Genomic DNA, 26274 nt, shown 5'->3' on the forward strand with positions numbered 1-26274 from the left:
TCAAGATAATGATGCACTGTCGTTTCTCTTTGCTTATTTGAGCTGTTTTTGTTTGCCATAATATGGACTTGGTATTTTACCAAATAGGGCTATCTTCTGTATACCACCCCTACCCTGTCACAACACAACTGATTGTCTCAAACGCATCCACAAATGAACTTTTAACAAGGCACACCTGTTCATTGAAACGCATTCCTCATGAAGCTGGTTGAGTAGAGGTCGACCGATTAATCGGAATGGGCGATTAATTAGGGCCGATTTCAAGTTTTCATAACAATCGGAAATCAGTATTTTTGGATGCCAATTTTGAAGATTTTTTATTTTTTATTTTAAAACTTTATGTAACGAGGCAAGTCAGTTAAGAACACATTCTTATTTTCAATGATGGCCTAGGAACAGTGGGTTAACTGCCTTGTTTAGGGGCAGAACGACAGATTTTTACCTTGTCAGCTCAGGGATTCAATCTTGCAACCTTACGGTTAACTAGTCCAACGCTCTAACCACCTGCCTCACGAGAAGCCTGCCTGTTACGCGAATGCAGTAAGAAGCCAAGGTAAGTTGCTAGCTAGCATTAAACTTATCTTATAAAAAACAATCAATCAATCATAATCACTAGTTAACTACACATGGTTGATGATATTACTAGTTTATCTAACGTGTCCTGCGTCAGGGTAGCCTAGTGGTTAGAGCGTTGGACTAGTCAGTAGTTATAACTACACATGGTTAATGATATTACTTAGTTTATCTAGCGTGTCCTGCGTTGCATATAATCGATGCAGTGTGCATTCGCGAAAAAGGTCTGTCGTTGCTCCAACGTGTACCTAACCATAAACATCAATGCCTTTCTTAAAATCAATACACAGAAGTATATATTTTTAAACCTGCATATTTAGCTAAACGAAAGGTTAGCAGGCAATATTAACCAGGTGAAATTGTGTCACTTCTCTTGTGTTCATTGCACACAGAGTCAGGGTATATGCAACAGTTTGAGCCGCCTGGCTCATTGCGAACTAATTTGCCAGAATTTTACGTAATTATGACATAACATTGAAGGTTGTGCAATGTGACAGCAATATTTAGACTTAGGGATGCCATCCGTTAGATAAAATACGTAACGGTTCCGTATTTCACTGAAAGAATAAACGTTTTGTTTTTTCGAAATTATAGTTTCCAGATTTGACCATATTAATGACCTAATGCTCGTATTTCTGTGTGTTATTATGTTATAATTAAGCCTATGATTTGATCGAGGAGTCTGACTGAGCGATGGTAGGCACCAGCAGGCTCGTAAGCATTCATTCAAACAGCACTTTCGTGCGTTTTGCCAGCAGCTCTTCGCAATGCTTCAGGCATTGCGCTGTTTATGACTGCAAGCCTATCAACTCCCAAGATTAGGCTGGTGTAACCGATGTGAAATGACTAGCTAGTTAGCGGGGTGCTCGCTAATAGCGTTTCAAACGTCACTCGCTCTGAGACTTGGAGTAGTTGTTCCCCTTGCTCTGCATGGGTAACGCTGCTTCGAGAGTGGCTGTTGTCGATGTGTTCCTGGTTCGAGCCCAGGTAGCGGCGAGGAGAGGGATGGAAGCTATACTGTTACACTGGCAATACTAAAGTGCCTATAAGAACATCCAATAGTCAAAGGTATATGTAATACAAATCGTATAGAGAGAAATGGTCCTATAATTCCTATAATAACTACAACCTAAAACTTCTTACCTGGGAATATTGAAGTCTCATGTTAAAAGGAACCACCAGCTTCCATATGTTCTCATGTTCTGAGCAAGGAACTTAAATGTTAGCTTTCTTACATGGCACATATTGCACTTTTACTTTCTTCTCCAACACTTTTTTTTTGCATTATTTAAACCAAATTGAACATGTTTCATTATTTATTTGAGGCTAAATTTATTTTATTGATGTATTATATTAAGTTAAAATAAGTGTTCATTCAGTATTTTTGTAATTGTCATTATTACAAAATAAATTTAAAAAACCGTCCGATTTAATCGGTATCTGCTTTTTTGGTCCTCCAATAATCGGTATCGGCGTTGAAAAATCATAATCGGTCGACCTCTAGTTGAGAGCATGCCAAGAGTGTGCAAAGCTGTCATCAAGGCAAAGGGTGGCTACTTTGAAGAATCTGAAATATAACATATTTTTTGATTTGTTTAACACTTTTTTGGTTACTACATGATTCCATATGTGTTATTTCATAGTTTTGATGTTTTCACTATTATTCTACAATGTTGAAAATAGTTTTTTTTTTCATGTTTTTAACTTGAATGAATAGATGTGTCCAAACTTTTGGCTGGTACTGTACATGGCTGCATACTACTGTCATGACATTGGCCTGCGGGTAGGTCTATGACAGTCATAAATACCTCTTCCCCCCCGTTTTTCCTCTCTCTACCCTACTGATGTTACATTTGCAAAACCCTTGGTTAACATAGAGATTCTGGGAACATCAGAAGGTGGGGGGAAATGAACTATATTCTGGTAATCCGACTGAGCATATTGAGCATATGCGGTGGTTCTTAATGAATATGATGTCCGTTCGGTTGTCATCTGAGACATTCTCATCAATGATAAGATGACATAAACTCTACAGTGGAAAGTCTACACATCAGAGTTATCGGATTCACATGGAATTGTTGTTCAATTTTTAAATGTTTGAATATGAAATTATTCGTGATGGGATGAAATGTGATTTTAGCTTCTAAAATGTAAGATTTGGGTTTTCATAAGGTAGGGCTCTGCTCAATCAGTGGCCCGCCCCTGTGAAGGGACATGGGCTATAAAACTTTTCAAACACGCCCTCCTCTCCTTTCCTATATAAAGCCTTGACAAAAATATAACCTCCTGTTCCGAGGATGTATGGACGATGGTTCGATGTCAGAATGGTTCAGAATGAAGCCAACATCAGCGTGAGCTTTGGTTGCGAATGGTATGAACTTTGAACTCTTATTCACTACAGAAGTGATACCTCCTAGCCGTTGAGTTAGCAACAGCAGATGCAAACGAGGGTTAGGAAGGAACAGACAGAGTATCCCGTCTATCACACAACGACGTTACTACAACGTATCCAATTGACCACCAGAGACATTTTTCAAAGGACAAAGGACTCGGTTTGGCAACACGGCCTTCCATCTACCACCAACCTACCGAAGCGCAGCTCAGAGTAAATATTTATTGCATTTTCCTTTTCCAAATGGGCGGTAATTTAGAATGCATAAGATACTGTATTTACGATAGCATTGCTTCGCCCTTTGTTCCTCAGTCTTCCCGCTCTTTCACTCAAACCCAGCCCTTTTCTTTTGTGTAACAAGCTGTCATATCTGTTCCGCCCGCTAGGGATGTTTTCCTTTATGACGTAATTTGTAATCAAGTTATGATTTAATTATGTGTATGTCTAATTCTGTGTAATTACTTAGGTATTTAGTAAATAAATAATTAAACCCAATTTTGTATTGCTGATTCAACTTGTGAGCCAGGGTTCGTGCAGATAACCAAGAATTTACAAATTTACAACTGAATTAAGATGACGGTTAATATTGACTGCTATTGATGTAAAATATTACTAGGTCTTTAAGAGTTTATTCGGAAGATAACAGCTCTATAAATATTATTTCGCGGTGCACTGACTCTCTTGTTAATCACGTTTACATGATTAGCTCAATCAGAAATGATTTTATAGCATAGCATGTCATATCACTTAATCCGGCATAGCCAAAGACATGACATTATATACTACATTCTAAATCCTTCCTGCCAAAAACAATAGACATTCAGACAGGTATGGGCCTTGCTGCCAACCAGACAGATATACAGCTATCATTAACACTATATTTTCATCAGATCTGATTGAATGGTTGAATACTCATCACTGTTTCTCCAAATCAAAAACATACCAAATGTAGAAAAAGCAATGGATGGGGTAGAAAAGAAAACGTCTCAATATTTTTTGGGACAACATAAGTTAAAATCGGGGTGTTTTCTGTAGCTGGCCTTCGTGTCTATTACGAGTGTTGTGTTTTCTTCTCTATTGTATTTTTAATACTAATGCTACTCTGTTATTTTCTTTGCTCCTGTATTCTTGTAGGTTAATCTGCTCCCAGATGCCTAACCAGGTCCTCCAGGGCATTAGTATAATTGACACACCAGGAATCCTGTCTGGAGAGAAGCAACGCGTTAGTCGAGGTCAGTAGCTAGCTATCAAGCTGAGATGTGACATTGATACAGGAGGATGGACTACACTGCCAAAACACTTTAAGATGTAGACTTCAGCCACTCAATGTTGCTTTTATTAACATCAACCACCCTTTTAAAACTATAAATCATCAAACTACCCAACTTGGAGAGCTATGGTGGTACTTTTCTTTAAGAAAGAATAGTCATTTTGTTTGTGGTGGATCATGTATCAAGTCTATCCTTGTTTATATACATTTTACAGATGCACATTTTTCACATACTGGCATTTTTGTATTCTACAGTGCAGTAAGGGCAAATGGGTAGCTATCAAGTGTGTTTCAAGTGTCAGAGCATGGGTTGGAGAGCTTTATTAAGTGTTTTGTGTAATTCACCAGATAGATAAGCAGCATGTTCATGCTCTCAATATGTACAGGATGTCACTGTAAGCCAGCTGTGTGTCATAATTGTACAAATATTACATTGAATAATATCATCACCATGAAGCACCAATGGTACAGCATGATGCAACACCTCCAGGGCTCTAGCTATGTTTTCTCCCGAATTGAAATCCAACAATGGCTTTCTAAGCCTCCACTGGAAACCCTGAGATATGAAGTCATACCGTAGGCCTTGTTAGCAGCCCCACTCAAGTTTCCTCCATGTTGAGAAACTGATGGTAACCTCAACCCTATTTTAGATATTAGGGTAATCATGTGCTGCCCTGTTCTCACTTTCTTTTCCTCTTTTTGAAAAACCACAGGGTTTCTGATATGAAAAGCTGTAAAGAAAAACGATACTTATAAGACAGAAACATTGGGTGCAATTACAGAAGTGTTTTGGGACGCATACCATGGAGAGATGGGCATTCTTCTACATCTGTTCCTGCTTTTCTCTCTGTGTACAGCTGAGGTTGCAGCCATTTCAACATGATTTTAATGGTTCATAGCATCATGACATCAGTAGTTTTCATGTTGAGTTATATTATACATTTTTACACAGAGTAGGCCTTTAATATGATCAATAACGTCATGGCCAAGTGATATAATTCATGACCACTGGACTTGATGAACTCAGAGTAGTTGTCATCAAAATCAAAACGGGTGTTGATATCTTTCCAAGTTCCAATGATTCAAATTAGTCATGCAGAGGAAGTTTGTTTCATGAGTGTCCTTCAGGCTACTATACCGATGTCCGCTGTCTCTCACGTCTCTCACGTCATTACAGCATTGACTGTTCCCACACTCTCCTCTCTCTCAGAGCTCCTCCTAGCTAAATGACTTGGCCCAGTCTGGCTGCTTGCATTCTTTATAGCCTTGTAACCCCTGTCATTGTCTGTGATTATGAAAATAGAGCTGGAATGGATAGTTGCCATTTTACAGGCTCCTGACTAATTTTAGTGTTTTTATTTTGCGACGATCTTAACTTTTTTGGACGTAATATATATATATTTTTTACCTTTATTTATACAGGTTCTTTCTAATTTAGATAATATCTCTTTTCCAAGATAGACCTGGTCCAATAGCAGCAGGGGGAACAACGTTTCAGACAAAGCAATGTTTCCACCGTCGTTTCCTATGACTGAAAAGAAAACGTATAGAAATCAGAACAGTGATCACCAACCTCGATTTAGATGAAGATTTCTACTTCAACGAGTCAGGGGTGCAGGACATACTGCTCACCCCGGACCAGGCCCTAAGAGAGGCCGACGTGCGGGCACCCTGACACAGCTACTATACGTTGGCGAGTACATAAACCACCTCTACCCTCCGTTCTATTGGCGAGTGTACAATCACTGGAGACCAAATTGGACGAGCTGTAGACCATACTATTTACCAAGAGAGTTTCCATCTATGTTTTTCTATTTATCACCACAAACCTATGCTGGCACTAAGACCGCACTCAACGAGCTGTATAGGGCCATAAGCAAACAAGAAAATGCTCATCCAGAGGAGGCGCTCCTAGTGGCCGGTGATTTTAATGCAGAAAAACTGAAATCCGTCTTACCTAATTTCACCTGTGTAACTAGAGGCGAAAAATCACCTTTACTCCACACACAGAGATGCATACTACTCTCTCCTTCGCCCTCTATTTGGCAAATCTGACCATAACTGTCACGCCTTGATCTGTTTCACCTGTTCCTGTTATTGTCTAGACCCCCTCCAGGTGTCGCTTATTTTCTCCAGTGTATTTATCCCTGTTTTTCCTGTCTCTGTGCCAGTTCGTCTTATATGTTTCCAAGTTAACCAGCGTTTTTCCCGTTCTCCTGCTTTTTGCATTATCCTTTTTCTAGTCCTGCCAGTTTTGACCTTTTTTGCCTGTTTCTGGACTTTGTACCCGCCTGCCTAACCATTCTGCCTGCCTTGACCACGAGCCTGTCTGCCACTCTGTACCTCCTGGACTCTGATCTGGTTTTGACCTTTTTGCCTGTCCATGACCATTCTCTTGCCTACCCCTTTGGATTAATAAACATGCATTTGGGTCTCGCCTTGTGCCTTGATATTAACTCTATCCTCATGATTCTTTCTTACAAGCTGAAAAGCTCAAACAGGAAGTACCAGTGTCGCGCTCAACACTAAAGTGGTCCGTTGAAGTGAATGGCAAGCTACAGGACTGTTTCGCTAGCACAGACTGGACTATGTTACGGGATTCATCCAATCGCATTGAGGAGGAGTTTACCACATCAGTCACGGGCTTCATTAACCTTTGACTGCAGTGGGATAATTCAGGGTCGCACAAAGTGAGTCTTGGTAGCGTTAAACAAATCTACTTTGAAACAAAAGTATACACCTCACACACATGGTTATGGGTGTAAAAAAATACCTGTACCATGTCAGATGTAGAGTTGAAATGTATACACTTTTGAGTTTGCCTCCCAAATGTGCACTTTATATACGTCACAGAAGACGGAAATATAACAAAACTGTTTATCAGATGTGGCAGGTCTTGCAAATGATCACGGATTACAAAGGGAAACCCAGAAGCGAGCTTCCCAGCGATGCAAGCCTACCAGATGAGCTAAATACCTTCTATACTCGCTTCGAGGCAAGCAACACTGAACCATGCATGAGAGCACCAGCTGTTCCGAATGACTGTGTGATCACGCGCTTCGTAGCCGATGTGAGTAGGACCTTTAAACAGGTTAACATTCACAAGGCCGTAGATTACCAGGACGTATACTCAGAGCATTCGCTGACCAGCTGGTAAGTGTCTTCACTGACTCTTTCAATCTCTCCCCGACCCAGTCTGTAATACCTACATGTTTCATGCAGATCACTATAGTCCCTGTGCCCTTGAATGCCTAGGTAATCTGTCTAAATGACTATCACCCTCTAGCACTTGCATATTTAGCCATGAAATGCTTTGAAAGGCTGGTCATGGCTCACATCTATCAGGAATCAAGGTAAGACCCAGATGCAGACACGTCGAGTTGACAATGGTTTAATATTCCAACAGGGGCAGGCAAAAGACAGGTCAAGGCAGGCAGAGGTCAGTAAACCAGAGGTGGGGCAACGGTACCGGATGGCAGGCAGGGTCAGAGTAGACAGAAGTCAACAATCCAGAGGTTGAGCAAAGGTACAGGTCGGCAGGCAGGCTCAAGGTCAGGGTCAGGCAGAGTGGTCAGGCAGGCGGGCTCAGAGGGTCTGGACAGGCAAGGGTCAAACCCAGGATGGCGAGAAAAAGAGTGACTGTGAAAAGCAGGAGCAGAGAACATAGGTATAAATGCACAGGGGATAATGGGTAAGCTGGGCGACACCTGGAGAGGGGTGGAAATAATCACAAAGACTGGTGAAACTGATCAGGGTGTGTCAATATCATCTCAGACAACTTGGACCCACTCCAATTCACATACCGCCCCAACAGATCCACAGATAATGCAATTTTCTCTTTCCCACCTGGACAAGAGAGACACCTATGTGAGAATGCTGTTCATTGACTACAGCTCAGTGTTCAACACCATAGCGCCCTCAAAGCTCATCACGAAGCTATGGACCCTGGGACTGAACACCTCCCTCTGCAACTGGATCCTGGAATTCCTTACGGGCCGCCCCCAGGTGGTGAGTGTAGGCAATGACACATCCATGCTGATCCTCAACTCGGTGGCCCCTCAGGGGTGCGTGCTCAGTCCTCTCCTGTACTCCCTGTTCACTCACAACTGTATGGCCGCTCACTACTCCAACACCATCATTCAGTTTGCAGACGACACGGCGGTGGTAGGCCTGATCACTGACGGCGATGAGACAGCCTATAGGGAGGAGGGTCAGAGACCTGGCAATGTGGTGCCTGAATAAAAACCTCTCCCTCAACGTCAGCAAGACAAAGAAGCTGATCATGGACTAATGGAAACAGAGGGCCTAGCAATCCCGCATTCACATTGACTGGGCTGTAGTGGAGTGGGTCGAGAGCTTCAAGTTCCTAGGTGTCCACATCACTAAGGATCTATCATGGTCCACACACACCAACACAGTCGCGAAGAGGGCACAACAATGCCTCTTCTCCCTCAGGAGGCTGAAAAGATTTGGCATGGGCCCTCAGATCCTAAAAAAGTTCTACAGCTGCACCATTAAGAGCATCTTGACTCACTACATCACCGCTTGGTATGGCCACTGCTTCGCATCTGGCCGCAAGGTGCTACAGAGGGTAGTGCATATGGCCCAGGACCTCTATACCAGGCGGTATCAGAGGAAGGTCCTAAAAATTGTCAAAGACTCCAGCCACCCAAGTCTTAGACTGCTCTCTCTGCTAACGCACAGCAAGTGGTACCGATGCACCAAGTCCGGAACCAACAGGAACCAACAGGAACCTGAACAGACTCTACCCCAAGCCATAAGACTGCTACAGTGCCTTCAGAAAGTATTCATACCCTTATTCCACATTTTGTTGTGTTACAGTCTGAATTCAAAATGGATTAAATAAATAAAAATTCACCCATCTATACACAATACCCTCTATGAAAGTGAAAATGAAATACATATGTCATTTACATAAGTATTATCACCCCTGAGTTAATACTTTGTAGAAGTGCCTTTGGCGGCAATCACAGCTTTGAGTCGCCTTGGGTATGTCTGTATCAGCTTTGCATATCTGGATTTGGGGATTTTCTCCCATTTTTCCTTGCAGATTTTCTCAAGCTCTGAGAGTGGCTGTGAACAGCAACCTTCATGTCTTTCCACAGATTTTCAATGGGATTCAGGCCTGGGCTTTCACATTCTTTGGAGCTTTGGAAGGACTTTCACATTCTTGTTCTGCAGCCATTCCAGCGTTGCTTTGGCTGTATGCTTGGGGTCATTGTCCTGCTGGAACGTAAATCTTCGCCCCAAGTCTAAGGCCATTTGCACTTTGAAGCAGGTTCTCATCAAGGATTTACCTGTATTTGTCTCCATTCATTGGTCCCTATATCCTTATCAGTCTCCCAGTCACTGCTGCTGAAAGCATCCCCATAACATGATGCTGCCATCACTATGCTTTACGGTAGGCATGGTGTTAGACGGGTGATGAGCTGTGCCTGGTAGCTCTTTATATTCAGGAAAAATAGTTACATTTTTGACTCATCAGACTGCTGAATATTTTGCTTTATGCTCTTTCATGGGCCTTTTTGCAAACTCTAGGCTTGATGTCATGTGCCTTTTTGTCAGGAATGGTTTCCGTCTGGCCACTCTCCTATAAAGCCCAGATTGGTGAAGTGCTGTAAGTGCTGTTTTCCTTCTGGCAGAATCTCCCATCTCAGCCAAGGAACTGTAGATCTGTCAGAGGGGTCATTGGGTTCACCCCCTGACCAAGGTCCTTCTTACCTGGTTGCTCAGTCTGGTCGGACGTCCAGCTCTAGGCAGAGTCTGGGTAGTTTCATATTTTCTCCATTCCCCAATGATGGAGACCACTGTGTTCTCTGAGATTTTTGCCTTCACATGCACTGTCAACTGTGGGACCTTCTATAGTGTTGTGTCTTTGGCATCATTAAACTGAAGACTGTTAGTTTATCAAATCAATTCTCTGTCATTATTATTACATGATTAAATAATCAGGTAAATGTAATTTACTAGGAAGTTGGGGCACCAAGGAAAATATTAGATTACAAATTTATAATTTTCCTAATATAACTTTCAGATATTTTAATATCTGATCAATTAGTCTTCTAATTAATGAATTATTATTTACCTCACGTTAGTCTCATTCCAAACGTCGTAAATTGTTGGTTATCTGCACCAACCCAGTCTTCACCAATAATCATCCATACATCAATTGTCTCAATAATTTATTTATTAACTAACTAAATAATCACAGAAATGCACACACAAACAAACAAAGTAGATATGGTTACAGGGAAATGATAGGGGATGTGCCCTGGTGGGATAAACCGGTATCGTGGCTTGGTAGACAAAGGGACTGAGAAGGGCGCGAAAGATAAGACACTACAAAGTTGATAATTATAACCATTGAAATGCTAATCCTTTGCACATGAACGCTCACTCATTCGGGAATAATTGCAATCAATATATATATTTACGCTCAGTGTGTCGTCATGATCTCTGTTGGAAGTTCATCCGCCCCTCTCTCTGCGTCCCTGGAGTCTTTTGGTTAGAATGGCTACTTCAGAGTAACATTCAGAAATGTTGTTATAAAATAGATGTTTTGGCGGTTGTCGGCCTTCGCATTCAATGGTATAGAATTCCTAGCTGCAGACTAGTAATTAGTATCAAAGATGTTCTCTTATTCTGTCGGATTGATAGTCTCAGAGTTTAACCACGAGGTATGGTTAAAACTCTTTTGGGATAGGGGGCAGAATTTTCACTTTTGGAATAATAGCGTGCCCAGAGTGAACTGACTCCTACTCTGTCCCAGATGCTAATATATGCATATTATTATTAGTATTGGATAGAAAACACTCTGATGTTTCTAAAACTGTTTGAATGATGTCTGTGAGTATAACAGAACTCATACGGCAGGCGAAAACCTGAGAAAAATCCAACCAGGAAGTGTGACATCTGAGGTTTGTAGTTTTTCAAAGCATGGCCTACCGAATACACATTGGGATATGGATAAAGTTGCACTTTCTACGGCTTCCACGAGATGTCAACCGTCTTTAGAAACTTGAATGAGGATTCTACTATAAAGGAGGGGCTCATGAGACCTGTTTGAGTCAGTGGTCTGGCATAGTGCCTTGGTCTCATGACGCGCGCTCCCGACAGAGTTACCTCTCGTTCCAGTGCTTTTCTTCAGACATAGGAATTCTTCGGTTGGAACATTATTGATGTTTTATGTTAAAAAATATCCTAAAGATTGATTCCATACATCATTTGACATGTTTCTAAAGGACTGTAATGGAACTTGTCGAGTTTTTGTCTGGACGAAGTGCCTGCACCTCATGAAGATGGATTACTGGGCTGAACACGCTAACAAAAAGTGGCTATTTGGACATAAATTATGGACTTTATGGAACAAATCAGTCATTTATCGTCGAACTGGGATTCCTGGGAGTGCCTTCTGATGAAGATCATCAAAGGTAAGTGAATATTTATGGTGTTATTTCTAACTTCTGTTGACTCCAAAATGGCACATATTTCTCTGGCTGGATTGGGCTCTGAGCGCCGTTCTCTGATTATGCTTTTTCCGTAAAGGGCTTTTTAAATCTGACACAGCGGTTGCATTAAGGAGAAGTCTATCTTTAATTCTGTGAATAACAGTTGTATCTTTTATCAATGTTTATTATGAGTATTTTTGCAGAATCACCGGATGTTTTGGAATCAAAACATTACTGCACGTAACGCGCCAATTGGATATAAATATGCGCATTATCGAACAAAACATACATGTATTGTGTATCATGATGTCCTAGGAGTGTCATCTGATGAAGATCATCAAAGGTTAGTGATTAGTTTGATCTATATTTCTGCTTTTTGTGACTGCTATCTTTGGCTGTAAAAATGGCTATGTGTTTTGTTGACTTGGCTATGACCTAACATAATCATATGTTGTGCTTTCGCTGTAAAGCATTTTTTAAATTGGACACGATGGGTAGATTAACAAGATGTTTATCTTTCATTTGCTGTATTGGAATTGTTAATGAGTGAAAGTTACATATTTCTACAAAATATTTTTGAATTTGGCGCGCTGCATTTTTGTTGTCGAGGGGTTCCGCTAGCGGAACGCCTGCCCTAGAAAGGTTAAAAGATTCAGCAATCTACTCAAACCTTAGTCCTCTCATGGTAATCGAGGTAAGCTGGCCTAATAAGAAATCCTTCAGGAGGGGGTTATATTCGTAACAGTAGAAAGGGGCTGTCCCATGACGCCAGATCAATGTCTGTGCTCATGGGGCGGGCCATTGATTTAGTTAAACTCCAAAGGGAATTGGAGTTTTTTTCATTAAACAGTTTAAAATCATAATACATAATTTCACAAATAGTTTCGTCTTTACTCATTCATTTTATACAACAATTAGATGCAAGCCTCACAACTGAGACTCTTGTATAAACAGAGTTATGGTAATGTGGCTGTATTGTCTCTCATGAGTTTCACAAAATTGTACAAAACGGACTAGTTCGTAGTTGGATTCTACCCCGGCCATGTACATATTCTCCAAAACATGGAGATTGTTTAGTTCTCAAGTTATGTGATGTGGAAGAGGTTCCTTTGTTCTCCTGTGAACCTCACTCTGTCTATACTCTGGCCATGAGGAGAGAAACTCCTCTAGGAATTTATAACCTGCCTAACAGAGCCTGGGTGTAGGCGGAAGAGAGAGAGGTGGTGAGAGGGGGATGGTGCTCGCTGTACCCAAAGAGGGCCACGTCATGACAATAGGCAGTTGTGTTTCTTTCTGAACAATTGAGTTGGCCACAGGTTTACTCCAATCAAGTTGTAGTGACATCTCAAGGATGATCAAAGGAAATGGGATGCACCTGAGCTCAATTTGGAGTGTCATAGCAAAGGGGTGTGAATACTTATGTAAATCAGATATTTCTTTATTTCATTTTCAACATAAAAAAAAAATGTAATTTTTTTTTTAAACATGTTTTCACTTTTTCATTATGGGATATTGTGTGTAGATGGGTGAGAGAAAAATCTATATTTAATACATTTTGAATTTGGGCTGTAACTCTACAAAATGTGGAATAAATGACTTAAATGAATAAGTCAAGCGGTATGGATACTTTCTGAAGGCGACTGTAAATAGTTAGTCCGGGTAGCTATTTGGTTAACTATTTAACTATCTGCATTAACGCTTTTTACACAAACATTTTTTACTTACATACGCTACTGTTAATTATCGGTCACTATTCCTCGTAATATGTACATATTAGGGATGCACCAAATTACATTTTTGGCCGATACCGATATCCAATATTTTCTTTGACAAAAAAACTTGATACAGATACCGATAACCAATATTAAAAAATGTTGCGGCCTTTTATGCATTCTAGTACAGTTAAATAGTTTAAACAAAGTGTCATATGTTCAGTTAGGAACAGATTGTTTAATAATTTGTAAATGAGAAAAATGACAAATCCATTAATTTTATCACAACACAGACATTCATGACACAAATTTTAGCTGCCACATATTACAAAGATGGTTCATTTGTTGGTGGCTCTTCTTACTATCCAATCTTGACTGTATGGAGAAACTTTAAATGCTTTGAAAGAAATATTAGATTAAACTAAAATGCAGTTAATAATTTTAGCTGACTCTAGGCTGTCATAAACTGCTATAAATGGCACAACTTAGTTTTCAAATGTGCTCAACTGACTTGACTAGTAAAATGCGAGCAAATTTACAACACATCTCATCTTTCATTTAGGAAATTAAAAAATAAACAAAAGAACAAAACTTCTTTGTTTTAAATTAAATTAAACTCTTGACCTATACGAGCCATGAATAAACAGCAGAAAAGCCATAGGACTTAGTCAATTTCTTTCCAGTGACTCTAGATGTCTGGGTTACAGTATGACTGTCTAATTACAATTGTAACATTTGGGGAAGTTTTTTTTTAACAAAGAGGACCAGCTCGGCTTTGTCGCAAGAGAGTCTTTCTTTTTTTGTCTACAATGTGTGAAGCTGCACTGAAAAGGTGCTCACTGTCCACACTAGTACAGGGAGCATCAAGATACTTGCAAGCAGCTTTAGCTAGGAAGGAAAACGGTGCTTGTTACTTCTCCAGTATCCAAATGCATCTTCTTTCCTGGGAATAGTAGGTTCTGTCAAGTATGATAGTATCTGCAAATAATGGGAAGGGGGGGGGGGGGTTAGTACATTTAATACAACATATTGCATTATTCCTGCATTCCAAAGTATCATTAGGCATAGATCAACATTGGCAAATGTTGGCTGATGTAGTAACAGAAAATAAAAATTCAACGCGTCTCTCTCTCACAGAGATGCACGCACACACACACAAACACACGTATGTCCCCATTACCAGTAAAACATAATCAAAACCTATGGGTCTCCCGGTCGCGGCCAGCTGCGACAGAGCCTGGACTGGAACCCAGAATCTCTAGTGGCACAGCTAGCACTGAGATGCAGTGCCTAACCCCAAGGTCTATGTCGGCAGTTTGTTGAGCAGGCGTTTCAATGCCATGACAGAGGGTATCACGTCTGCTGCAGACATAGTTGATGAGCTTATTTCTCCAGTCAGTTGTTCTAATGGAGCTAGGAGTGTATTCATTCATGTTTTCAATGAGAGTCCACTGGTTTGTACTGATTGTTGCAGGTAACTCATAGCTAGCTACATACACACCAAGTACTAATTTATGTTCCAGCTGGCTCTCCATCATGTAAAAAGTACTCTTCCATCTGGTGGAAACGTCTTGTTTAAGTATTTTTGTTTTCACTCCAAGCTGCTCCTGTATTGCTTGCAGGCGGCTGTATGCTAGCTGTGAGTGTTTAACATAACCCACTATCTTCCTACCTGTTGCCACTGTCAGATGTGTGGGCCAAAACACCTTCGTTCAAAGCCAGTTGCAGCGTGCGTGCCATGCATGGCAAACTGACGACTCCACATTCTTCCAAAGCCTTTGTCATGTTACGTGCATCATCACGTAGCACAGCGTGTACTTTGTTCTTGGGGATTTTCCAAGTTTCAAACATGTTCTCAAATGCCATTGAAATGGCAGCAGCGGTATGAGAACCAGAACATTCTTGAGCATGCAATACGGCTTTCCTCAGTACGGAATCCTTGTCGACCCACTGTGCTGTCAGTCTCAGCATGCTCATTTTATTGACAATTACATGAAGTTGATGCAAAGAGTCAATATTTGCAGAGTTGACCCTTCTTTTTCAAGATCTCTGCAATCCGCCCTGGCATGCTGTCAATTAACTTCTGGGCCACATCCTGACTGATGGCAGTCCATTCTTGCATCATCAATGCTTTGAGTTTGTCAACAAGTTCTCAATGGGATTAAGGTCTGGGGAGTTTTCTGGCCATGGACCCAAAATATCGATGTTTTATTCCCCGAGTTCCTTAGTTATCACTTTTGCCTTATGGCAAGGTGCTCCATCATGCTGGAAAAGTCATTGTTCGTCACCAAACTGTTCCTGGATGGTTGGGAGAAGTTGCTCTCTGAGGATTTGTTGGTACCATTCTTATTCATGGCTGTGTTTTTAGGCAAAATTGTGAGTGAGCCCACTCCCTTGGCTGAGAAGCAACCCCACACATGAATGGTCTCAGGATGCTTTACTGTTGGCATGACACAGGACTGATGGTAGCGCTCACTTTGTCTTCTCCGGACAAGCTTTTTTCCAGATGCCCCAAACAATCGTAAAGGGGATTCATCAGAGAAAATGACTTTATCCCAGTCCTCAGCAGTCCAATCCCTGTACCTTTTGTAGAATCAGTCTGTCCCTGATGTTTTTCCTGGAGAAAGTGCCTTCTTTGCTGCCCTTATTGACACCAGGCCATCCTCCAAAAGTATTTGCCTCATTGGGCTTGCAGATGCACTCACACCTGCCTGCTGCCATTCCTGAGCAAGCTCTGTACTGGTGGTGCCCCGATCCCGCAGCTGAATCAACTTTAGGAGACGGTCCTGGCACTTGCGGTCTTTTTTTGGGCGCCCTGAAGCCTTCTTCACAACAATTGAACCGCTCTCCTTGAAGTTATTGATGATCTGATAAATGGTTGATTTAGGTGCAATCTTACTGGCAGCAATATCCTTGCCTGTGAGGCCCTTTTTGTGCAAAGCAATGATGACAGCACGTGTTTCCTTACAGGTAACCATGGTTGACAGAGGAAGAACAATGATTCCAAGCACAACCCTCCTTTTGGAGCTTTCAGTCTGTTATTCAATCAGCATGACAGAGTGATCTCCAGCCTTGTCCTCGTCAACACTCACACCTGTGTTAACGAGAGAATCACTGACATGATCTCAACTGTTCCTTTTGTGGCAGGACTGAAATGCAGTGGAAATGTTTTTGGGGGATTCAGTTCATTTGCATGGCAAATAGGGACTTTGCAATTAATTGTAATTCATCTGATCACTCTTCATAACATTCTGGAGTATATGCAAATTGCCATCAATCAAACTGAGGCAGCAGACTTTGTGAAAATTAATATTTGTATCATTCTCAATTTTTGGCCACGACTGTACATAGAGCCGATGCCGATGTTGCCATTTTTAACTAATATCGTCCGATTCCGATATGCTTACCGATATAACGTGCATCCCTACTACATACAGTTGAAGTCGGAGGTGTACAAACACTTAGGTTAGAGGCCACTCCACAAATTTCTTGTTAACAAACTATAGTTTTGGCAAGTCGGGTAGGACATCTACTTTGTGCATGACACAAGTAATTTTTCCAACAATTGCTTACAGACAGACATTTCACTTATAATTCACTGTATCACAATTCCAGTGGGTCAGAAGTTTACATACACTAAGTTGACTGTGCCTTTAATCTGATGGGTAAGGTGTTCCGCTAGCGAAACCCCACGACAACATTCCGCTGAAAAGGCAGTGCGCGAAATTCGAAAATATTTTTTTGAAATATGTAACTTTAACACATTAACAAGTCCAATACAGCAAATGAAAGATAAACATCTTGTTAATCTACCCATGGTGTCCAATTTCAAAAATGATTTACAGCGAGAGCACAACATATGATTATGTTAGCTCATAGCCAAGTAAAAAAAACACAGCAATTTTTCCAGCCAAAGATAGCAATCACAAAAAGCAGAAATATAGATAAAATTAATCACTAACATTTGATCATCTTCATCAGATGACACTCATAGGACATCATGTTACACAATACATGTATGTTTTGTTCGATAATGTGCATATTTATATCCAAATATCTCAGTTTACATTGGCACGTTACGTGCAGTAATGTTTTGATTCCAAAACATCCGGTGATTTTCCCAGAAATACTCATAATAAACAATGATAAAAGATGCAAGTGTTATTCACAGATTTAAAGATAGATTTATCCTCTATGCAACCGCTGTGTCAGATTTTTTTTAAACGGAAAAAGCATAATCTGAGAATGGCGCTCAGTACCCAAAAACAGCCAAGGACAACTCCGCCATCTTGGAGTCAACATTCGTTAAAGAAAACACTATAAATATTCACTTACCTTTGATGAGCTTCATCAGAAATAACTCCCAGGAATCCCAGTTCAACAATAAATGACTGATTTGTTCCATAAAGCCCATCATTTAGCCACTTGTTGTTAGCGTGTTCATGAGGCGCGACCTTTTCCTCCATGACAAAAACTCAAAAGGTTCCGTTACAGGTCGTAGAAACAAGTCAAAACATGTCTGCAATCAATCTTTAGGATGTTTTTAACATATATCATCAATAAGGTTCCAACCGGAGAATTTTATTGTCTGAAGAAAAGCATTGGAACGGGAGCTAACTCTCTCGGGAGCGCGCGTCATGAGACCGAGGCTCTCTGCCAGACCACTCACTCAAATAGCTCCTATGAGCCCCTTCTTTATAGTAGAATCATCAAAACAGGTTCTAAAGACGTTGACATCGGGCTTCCGGGTTGGAGCGAGCGGTCGCATCTGCACTCGGTCCGCAGGTAGTATTACATTTCATTACATTTCATTATACATTATACATTTCATTATAGTACAACGGTTTGATTTGTCTAATCTTAGCAATTTCTTCTTAGCTAGCTACATAGCCGTCTTTCTATCATAGATAATTGCGTAATTATCGTATTTCGTCGTCCTAGCGCAGTCTACACTGCCCTGCAGCTAGCCAGCTAGCTAACGTCCACCGTTAGCTAGTCCACCGTCTACCGATTAGCAACGGTTTGATTTGTCTAATCTTAGCAATTTCTTCTTAGCTAGCTACATAGCCGTCTTTGTATCATAGATAATTGCGTAATTATCGTATTTCGTCGTCCTAACGCAGTCTACACTGCCCTGCAGCTAGCCAGCTAGCTAACGTCCACCGTTAGCTAGTCCACCGTCTACCGATTAGCAGCACAACTATTACACTCAACTGAACGACTTGATTAGTGTAGTGTTAGCTAGCTACATAGTTGTCTTTGCTGTCTTCGTATCCAAGATAATTGTGTAGTTAGAGTGTGTAGTTTTAGAGTGATTATCTTAATTTACCGAGGTTAGCTAGCCAGCAATTTGTCGTCCTTAACGTAGGAGACACTCCTAGCTAGCCAACAGCTAGCCAACGTCTACCGAACAGAACTTCCGCACTCAACAATCCGGTCGCATTTCGCTTCGCTCCACAGGTAGTATCACATTTTTCATTTCATTTCATTACAGTACAACGGCTTGATTTGTTTGATCGTAGCTAGCTACATAGCTAGCTACATAGCCGTCTGTGTATCAAAGATAATTGTGTAGTCTTGAGCGATTTCCTAGGTTAGCTAGCCAGCTATTGTCGTTCTTTTAACGCAACGTAACGTAATCAACACTGCTAGCTAGCCAGCTAGCCCCGAATAGCAGCACAGTAGCACAGTAGGAACTATTACACTCAACGGAACGACTTGATTAGTGTAGTGTCAACAACGCAGACACTGCCAGCTAGCCTACATAGTCAACAACGCAGCCTCTGCCAGCTAGCCTACTTCAGCAGTACTGTATCATTTTAATCATTTTAGTCAATAAGATTCTTGCTACGTAAGCTTAACTTTCTGAACACTCGAGACGTGTAGTCCACTTGTCATTCCAATCCCCTTTGCATTAGCGTAGCCTCTTGTGTAGCCTGTCAACTATGTGTCTGTCTATCCCTGTTCTCTCCTCTCTGCACAGACCATACAAACGCTCCACACCGCGTGGCCGCGGCCACCCTAATCTGGTGGTCCCAGCGCGCACGACCCACGTGGAGTTCCAGGTCTCCGGTAGCCTCTGGAACTGCCGATCTGCGGCCAACAAGGCAGAGTTCATCTCAGCCTATGCCCCCTCCAGTCCCTCGACTTCTTGACACTGACGGAAACATGGATCACCACAGACAACACTGCTACTCCTACTGCTCTCTCTTCGTCTGCCCACGTGTTCTCGCACACCCCGAGAGCTTCTGGTCAGCGGGGTGGTGGCACCGGGATCCTCATCTCTCCCAAGTGGTCATTCTCTCTTTCTCCCCTTACCCATCTGTCTATCGCATCCTTTGAATTCCATGCTGTCACAGTTACCAGCCCTTTCAAGCTTTAACATCCTTATCATTTATCGCCCTCCAGGTTCCCTCGGAGAGTTCATCAATGAGCTTGATGCCTTGATAAGCTCCTTTCCTGAGGACGGCTCACCCTCTCACAGTTCTGGGCGACTTTAACCTCCCCACGTCTACCTTTGACTCATTCCTCTCTGCCTCCTTCTTTCCACTCCTCTCCTCTTTTGACCTCACCCTCTCACCTTCCCCCCCTACTCACAAGGCAGGAAATACGCTCGACCTCATCTTTACTAGATGCTGTTCTTCCACTAACCTTATTGCAACTCCCCTCCATGTCTCCGACCACTACCTTGTATCCTTTTCCCTCTCGCTCTCATCCAACACCTCCCACACTGCCCCTACTCGGATGGTATCGCGCCGTCCCAACCTTCGCTCTCTCTCCCCCGCTACTCTCTCCTCTTCCATCCTATCATCTCTTCCCTCTGCTCAAACCTTCTCCAACCTATCTCCTGATTCTGCCTCCTTAACCCTCCTCTCCTCCCTTTCTGCATCCTTTGACTCTCTATGTCCCCTATCCTCCAGGCCGGCTCGGTCCTCCCCTCCCGCTCCGTGGCTCGACGACTCATTGCGAGCTCACAGAACAGGGCTCCGGGCAGCCGAGCGGAAATGGAGGAAAACTCGCCTCCCTGCGGACCTGACATCCTTTCACTCCCTCCTCTCTACATTTTCCTCTTCTCTCTCTGCTGCTAAAGCCACTTTCTACCACTCTAAATTCCAAGCATCTGCCTCTAACCCTAGGAAGCTCTTTGCAACCTTCTCCTCCCTCCTGAATCCTCCTCCCCCCTCCTCCCTCTCTGCAGATGACTTCGTCAACCATTTTGAAAAGAAGGTCGACGACATCCGATCCTCGTTTGCTAAGTCAAATGACACTGCTGGTTCTGCTCACCCTGCCCTACCCTGTGCTCTGACCTCTTTCTCCCCTCTTTCTCCAGATGAAATCTCGCGTCTTGTGACGGCCGGCCGCCCAACAACCTGCCCGCTTGACCCTATCCCCTCCTCTCTTCTCCAGACCATTTCCGGTGACCTTCTCCCTTACCTCACCTCGCTCATCAACTTATCCCTGACCGCTGGCTACGTCCCTTCCGTCTTCAAGAGAGCGAGAGTTGCACCCCTTCTGAAAAAACCTACACTCGATCCCTCCGATGTCAACAACTACAGACCAGTATCCCTTCTTTCTTTTCTCTCCAAAACTCTTGAACGTGCCATCCTTGGCCAGCTAGCTCTCCCGCTATCTCTCTCAGAATGACCTTCTTGATCCAAATCAGTCAGGTTTCAAGACTAGTCATTCAACTGAGACTGCTCTTCTCTGTATCACGGAGGCACTCCGCACTGCTAAAGCTAACTCTCTCTCCTCTGCACTCATCCTTCTAGACCTATCGGCTGCCTTCGATACTGTGAACCATCAGATCCTCCTCTCCACCCTCTCCGAGTTGGGCATCTCCGGCGCGGCCCATGCTTGGATTGCGTCCTACCTGACAGGTCGCTCCTACCAGGTGGCGTGGCGAGAATCTGTCTCCTCACCACGCGCTCTCACCACTGGTGTCCCCCAGGGCTCTGTTCTAGGCCCTCTCCTATTCTCGCTATACACCAAGTCACTTGGCTCGGTCATAACCTCACATGGTCTCTCCTATCATTGCTATGCAGACGACACACAATTAATCTTCTCCTTTCCCCCCTCTGATGACCAGGTGGCGAATCGCATCTCTGCATGTCTGGCAGACATATCAGTGTGGATGACGGATCACCACCTCAAGCTGAACCTCGGCAAGACGGAGCTGCTCTTCCTCCCGGGAAGGACTGCCCGTTCCATGATCTCGCCATCACGGTTGACAACTCCATCGTGTCCTCCTCCCAGAGCGCTAAGAACCTTGGCGTGATCCTGGACAACACCCTGTCGTTCTCAACTAACATCAAGGCGGTGGCCCGTTCCTGTAGGTTCATGCTCTACAACATCCGCAGAGTACGACCCTGCCTCACACAGGAAGCGGCGCAGGTCCTAATCCAGGCACTTGTCATCTCCCGTCTGGATTACTGCAACTCGCTGTTGGCTGGGCTCCCTGCCTGTGCCATTAAACCCCTACAACTCATCCAGAACGCCGCAGCCCGTCTGGTGTTCAACCTTCCCAAGTTCTCTCACGTCACCCCGCTCCTCCGCTCTCTCCACTGGCTTAAAGTTGAAGCTCGCATCCGCTACAAGACCGTGGTGCTTGCCTACGGAGCTGTGAGGGGAACGGCACCTCAGTACCTCCAGGCTCTGATCAGGCCCTACACCCAAACAAGGGCACTGCGTTCATCCACCTCTGGCCTGCTCGCCTCCCTACCACTGAGGAAGTACAGTTCCCGCTCAGCCCAGTCAAAACTGTTCGCTGCTCTGGCCCCCCAATGGTGGAACAAACTCCCTCACGACGCCAGGACAGCGGAGTCAATCACCACCTTCCGGAGACACCTGAAACCCCACCTCTTTAAGGAATACCTAGGATAGGATAAAGTAATCCTTCTCACCCCCCTTAAAAGACTTAGATGCACTATTGTAAAGTGGCTGTTCCACTGGATGTCATAAGGTGAAAGCACCAATTTGTAAGTCGCTCTGGATAAGAGCGTCTGCTAAATGACTTAAATGTAAATGTAAAATTATGTTTGGAGGAAAAAGGGGGAGGCTTGCAAGCCGAAGAACACCACCCCAACCGTGATGCACGGGGGTGGAAGCATCATGTTGTGGGGGTGCTTTGCTGCAGGAGGGACTGGTGCACTTCACAAAATAGATGGCATCATGAGGCAGGGAAATTATGTGGATATATTGAAGCAACATCTCAAGACATCAGTCAGGTAGTTAATGCTTGATCGCAAATGGGTCTTCCAAATGGACAATGACCCTAAGCATACTTCCAAAGTTGTGGCAAAACTATTGGAGTGGCCATCACAAAGCACTGACCTCAATCTCATAGAACATTTGTGGGCAGAACTGAAAAGCATGTATGAGCAAGGAGGCCTACAAACCTGACTCAGTTACATCAGCTCTGTCAGGAGGAATGGGCCAGAACTCACCCAACTTATTGTGGGAAGCTTGTGGAAGGCTACCCGAAACATTGACCCAAGTTAAACAATTTAAAGGCAATGCTACCAAATACTAATTGAGTGTATGTAAACTTGTGACCCACTGGGAATGTGATCAAAGAAATAAAAGCTGAAATAAATAATTCTCCCTACTATTATTCTGACATTTCACATTCTCAAAATAAAATGAAGTGGTTATCCTACCTGACCTAAAACAGGGAATTTTTACTTGGATTAAATGTCAGGAATTGTGAAAAACTGAGTTTAAATGTACAGTGTGGAGAACAAGTATTTGATACACTGCCGATTTTGCAGGTTTTCCTACTTACAAAGCATGTAGAGGTCTGTACACTTCAACTGTGAGAGACGGAATCTAAAAGAAAAATCCAGAAAATCAGATTGTATAATTTTTAAGTAATTAATTTGCATTTTATTGCATGAGTATTTGATCACCTACCAACCAGTAAGAATTCTGGCTCTCACAGACCTGTTAGTTTTTCTTTAAGAATCCCTCCTGTTCTCCACTCATTACCTGTATTAACTGCACCTGTTTGAACTCGTTACCTGTATAAAAGACACCTGTCCACACACTCGATCACACAGACTTCAACCTATCCACAATGGCCAAGACCAGAGAGCTGTGTAAGGACATCAGGGTTAAAATTGTAGAACTGCACAAGGCTGGGATGGGCTACAGGACAATAGGCAAGCAGCTTGGTGAGAAGGCAACAACTGTTGGCGCAATTATTAGAAAATGGAAGAAGTTCAAGATGATGGTCAATCACCCTCGGTCTGGGGCTCCATGCAAGATCTCACCTCGTGGGGCATCAATGATCATGAGGAAGGTTAGGGATCAGCCCAGAACTACATGGCAGGACCTGATCAAGGACCTGAAGAGAGCTGGGACCACAGTCTCAAAGAAAACCATTAGGAACACACTACGCCGTCATGGATTAAAATCCTGCAGCGCACGCAAGGTCCCCCTGCTCAAGCCAGTGCATGTCCAGGCCCGTCTGAAGTTTGCCAATGACCATCTGGATGATCCAGAGGAAGAATGGGAGAAGGTAATGTGGTCTGATGAGACAAAAGTAGTGATTTTTGGTCTAAACTCCACTCGCCGTGTTTGGAGGAAGAAGAAGTATGAGTACAACCCCAAGAACACCATCCCAACCGTGAAGCATGGAGGTGGAAACGTCATTCTTTGGGGATGCTTTTCTGCAAAGGGGACAGGACGAGTGCACCGTATTGAGGGGAGGATGGATTGGGCCATGTATCGCGAGATCTTGGCCAACAACCTCCTTCCCTCAGTAAGAGCATTGAAGATGGGTCGTGGCTGGGTCTTCCAGCATGACAACGATCCGAAACACACAGCCAGGGTAAGGAGTGGCTCCATAAGAAGCATCTCAAGGTCCTGGAGTGGCCTAGCCAGTCTCCAGACCTGAACCCAATAGAAAATCTTTGGAGGGAGACCTTCTAAAATACCGGTACTTGTCAATGAGCCAAAACATATATATACATTTTTTTCAAGGAGTGCCACAGCTGCCACGTGCACATGATTTAACCTGTATCTGTAGGCTAGTGTATGTGTACCTTGGTGTGTATTTTGTCTACAAGTAGGTAAACATTCATTCTATTGGGTAAACACTCATTCTATTAGGTAAACACTCATTCTGTTTCAGGATGCCCATAGTTTAGTCTTTTTCAAAGATGCTGGTTGGCTGTTGTATAAACACTAGTGGTGACTTTTAGATAGTTCTTTCACCCTTGGGCCGCTGTAGCACTCTTAGTTAGAGGACATATAAACATCTAGTGTTTGATTTGTGGCTGATATTTGTTTGCGTTACATCTTTCTTTTCAAGTCCAGGAAATCATTGCACTCTAATAGATTGTAAATCAAATGTTCTGCAGACAAAAGGCTACAAACAATAGCGGAACAGATGAATATCGGTAATTGTTGTTAATACAACAATGATACTACTTCAGTGTTGGCTGAGCGTCATGATTGTAATATTGTTTGTTTTTCCCGCTCAACAGGCTATGATTTCTCTGAGGTGCTGCGATGGTTCGGAGAGCGGGTGGACCGCATCATCCTGCTCTTCGACGCCCACAAACTGGACATCTCAGACGAGTTCTCTGAGGCCATCAAGGCTTTCCGTGGCCAGGATGACAAGATCCGCGTGGTGCTGAACAAGGCTGACCAGGTGGACAGCCAGCAGCTGATGAGGGTCTACGGAGCTCTGATGTGGTCCCTTGGGAAAGTCATCAACACACCCGAGGTGGTGAGGGTCTACCTGGGCTCATTCTGGGCCAAGCCCCTGCAGAACACGGAGAACCGGAGGCTCTTTGAGGCAGAGGCCCAGGACCTCTTCAAGGACATCCAGGGCCTGCCCCGGAACGCTGCCTTACGCAAACTCAATGACCTCATCAAACGAGCTCGACTTGCTAAGGTAAGGTGTTACTGTAACTGTACTCCCCCAGTACCTACTCTGCCCTGCCCATTCTTGTGCTGTCCCTGGAAGCCAATAGTCCTAATAAGACCCATGGGGGGGTGGGGATTATACAGTTACATATCGCAATATTGTTTTGGACAATATTATATATACTTTGACTCGATTAGAAAATATTTTAAATTTTTTGCTCAGCTAGCGCTAGTCGGCTGTATGGAACCTTTGCAAAAATGTTTCATCCTTGTTCTCTATCTTTTTAATTAGTGAGCCAACATGTTTTCAACACCATTTATTTCCATGACTGACCAAAACTAATTTTACATCATCTCTCTTCAGGAGACATAGTGTGCAAAATGTTTGGAACATCAAATCGTAGTAGAACCGCAGTATCAAATTGCAATAAATATAGAATCTTGAGAATCGCTATACATATTGTATCGGCACTTAAGTGTGCTTAAGATCCCGGACTACAACTTTAAGTCTGACCATGTGGTCTTACACCTGTGTTGTTTTTGGCCTGTTGTGCAACATGAACACTTCCTCTGGGATCCCTGGTTTACAGTATTTCCATTCAGACTGGTACTTAAGTCTCCCTGCAGCGCACAAAGCAATTTATCCAGAACAGAGGAGGGCCATTCCTCAGAGTGTACCCTTATCTCTTCCGCAATATTTTCCAACTGGCCAGACAAACAGAAATCCAGCAGCTCTCCACATTACTTCCTGCTATGCTGAGAGTGTGTGAAACCATGTGAGGTAGTAAAGCACTCCAGGTTGGCCCTGCCGGTCTCGGTCACCCCCTACCCCTGGTCAGAGAGGAATGTATGAAGTTCTGAAAAAAACAAGGCCCAAATTTACCCACCCTCTGAACCTCTTCCTGCCTGCCTGCTTGTAAGCACTGGCACTCCAGCCTCCAGCACCATAGTGTTCACGCCAACCCTGTCTGTCTCTGTCCGTCCGTC

General features: G+C 43.2%; 1 protein-coding gene across 1 annotated transcript in view; it reads left to right on the plus strand.

The window, feature by feature from the left end:
- LOC115138684 (EH domain-containing protein 4-like) overlaps nt 1–26274 on the plus strand; it is a 48318-nt gene that overhangs the window by 12853 nt on the left and 9191 nt on the right. Inside the window, exons 3-4 of the mRNA XM_029675801.2 lie at nt 4100–4197; nt 24903–25315. Coding sequence (XP_029531661.1) covers nt 4100–4197; nt 24903–25315 — 511 coding nt within the window. The remainder of the gene's footprint in view (nt 1–4099; nt 4198–24902; nt 25316–26274) is intronic.

This window comes from Oncorhynchus nerka, linkage group LG12, assembly GCF_034236695.1.
Source record: "Oncorhynchus nerka isolate Pitt River linkage group LG12, Oner_Uvic_2.0, whole genome shotgun sequence".
NCBI classification, from domain to species: Eukaryota; Metazoa; Chordata; class Actinopteri; order Salmoniformes; family Salmonidae; genus Oncorhynchus; species Oncorhynchus nerka.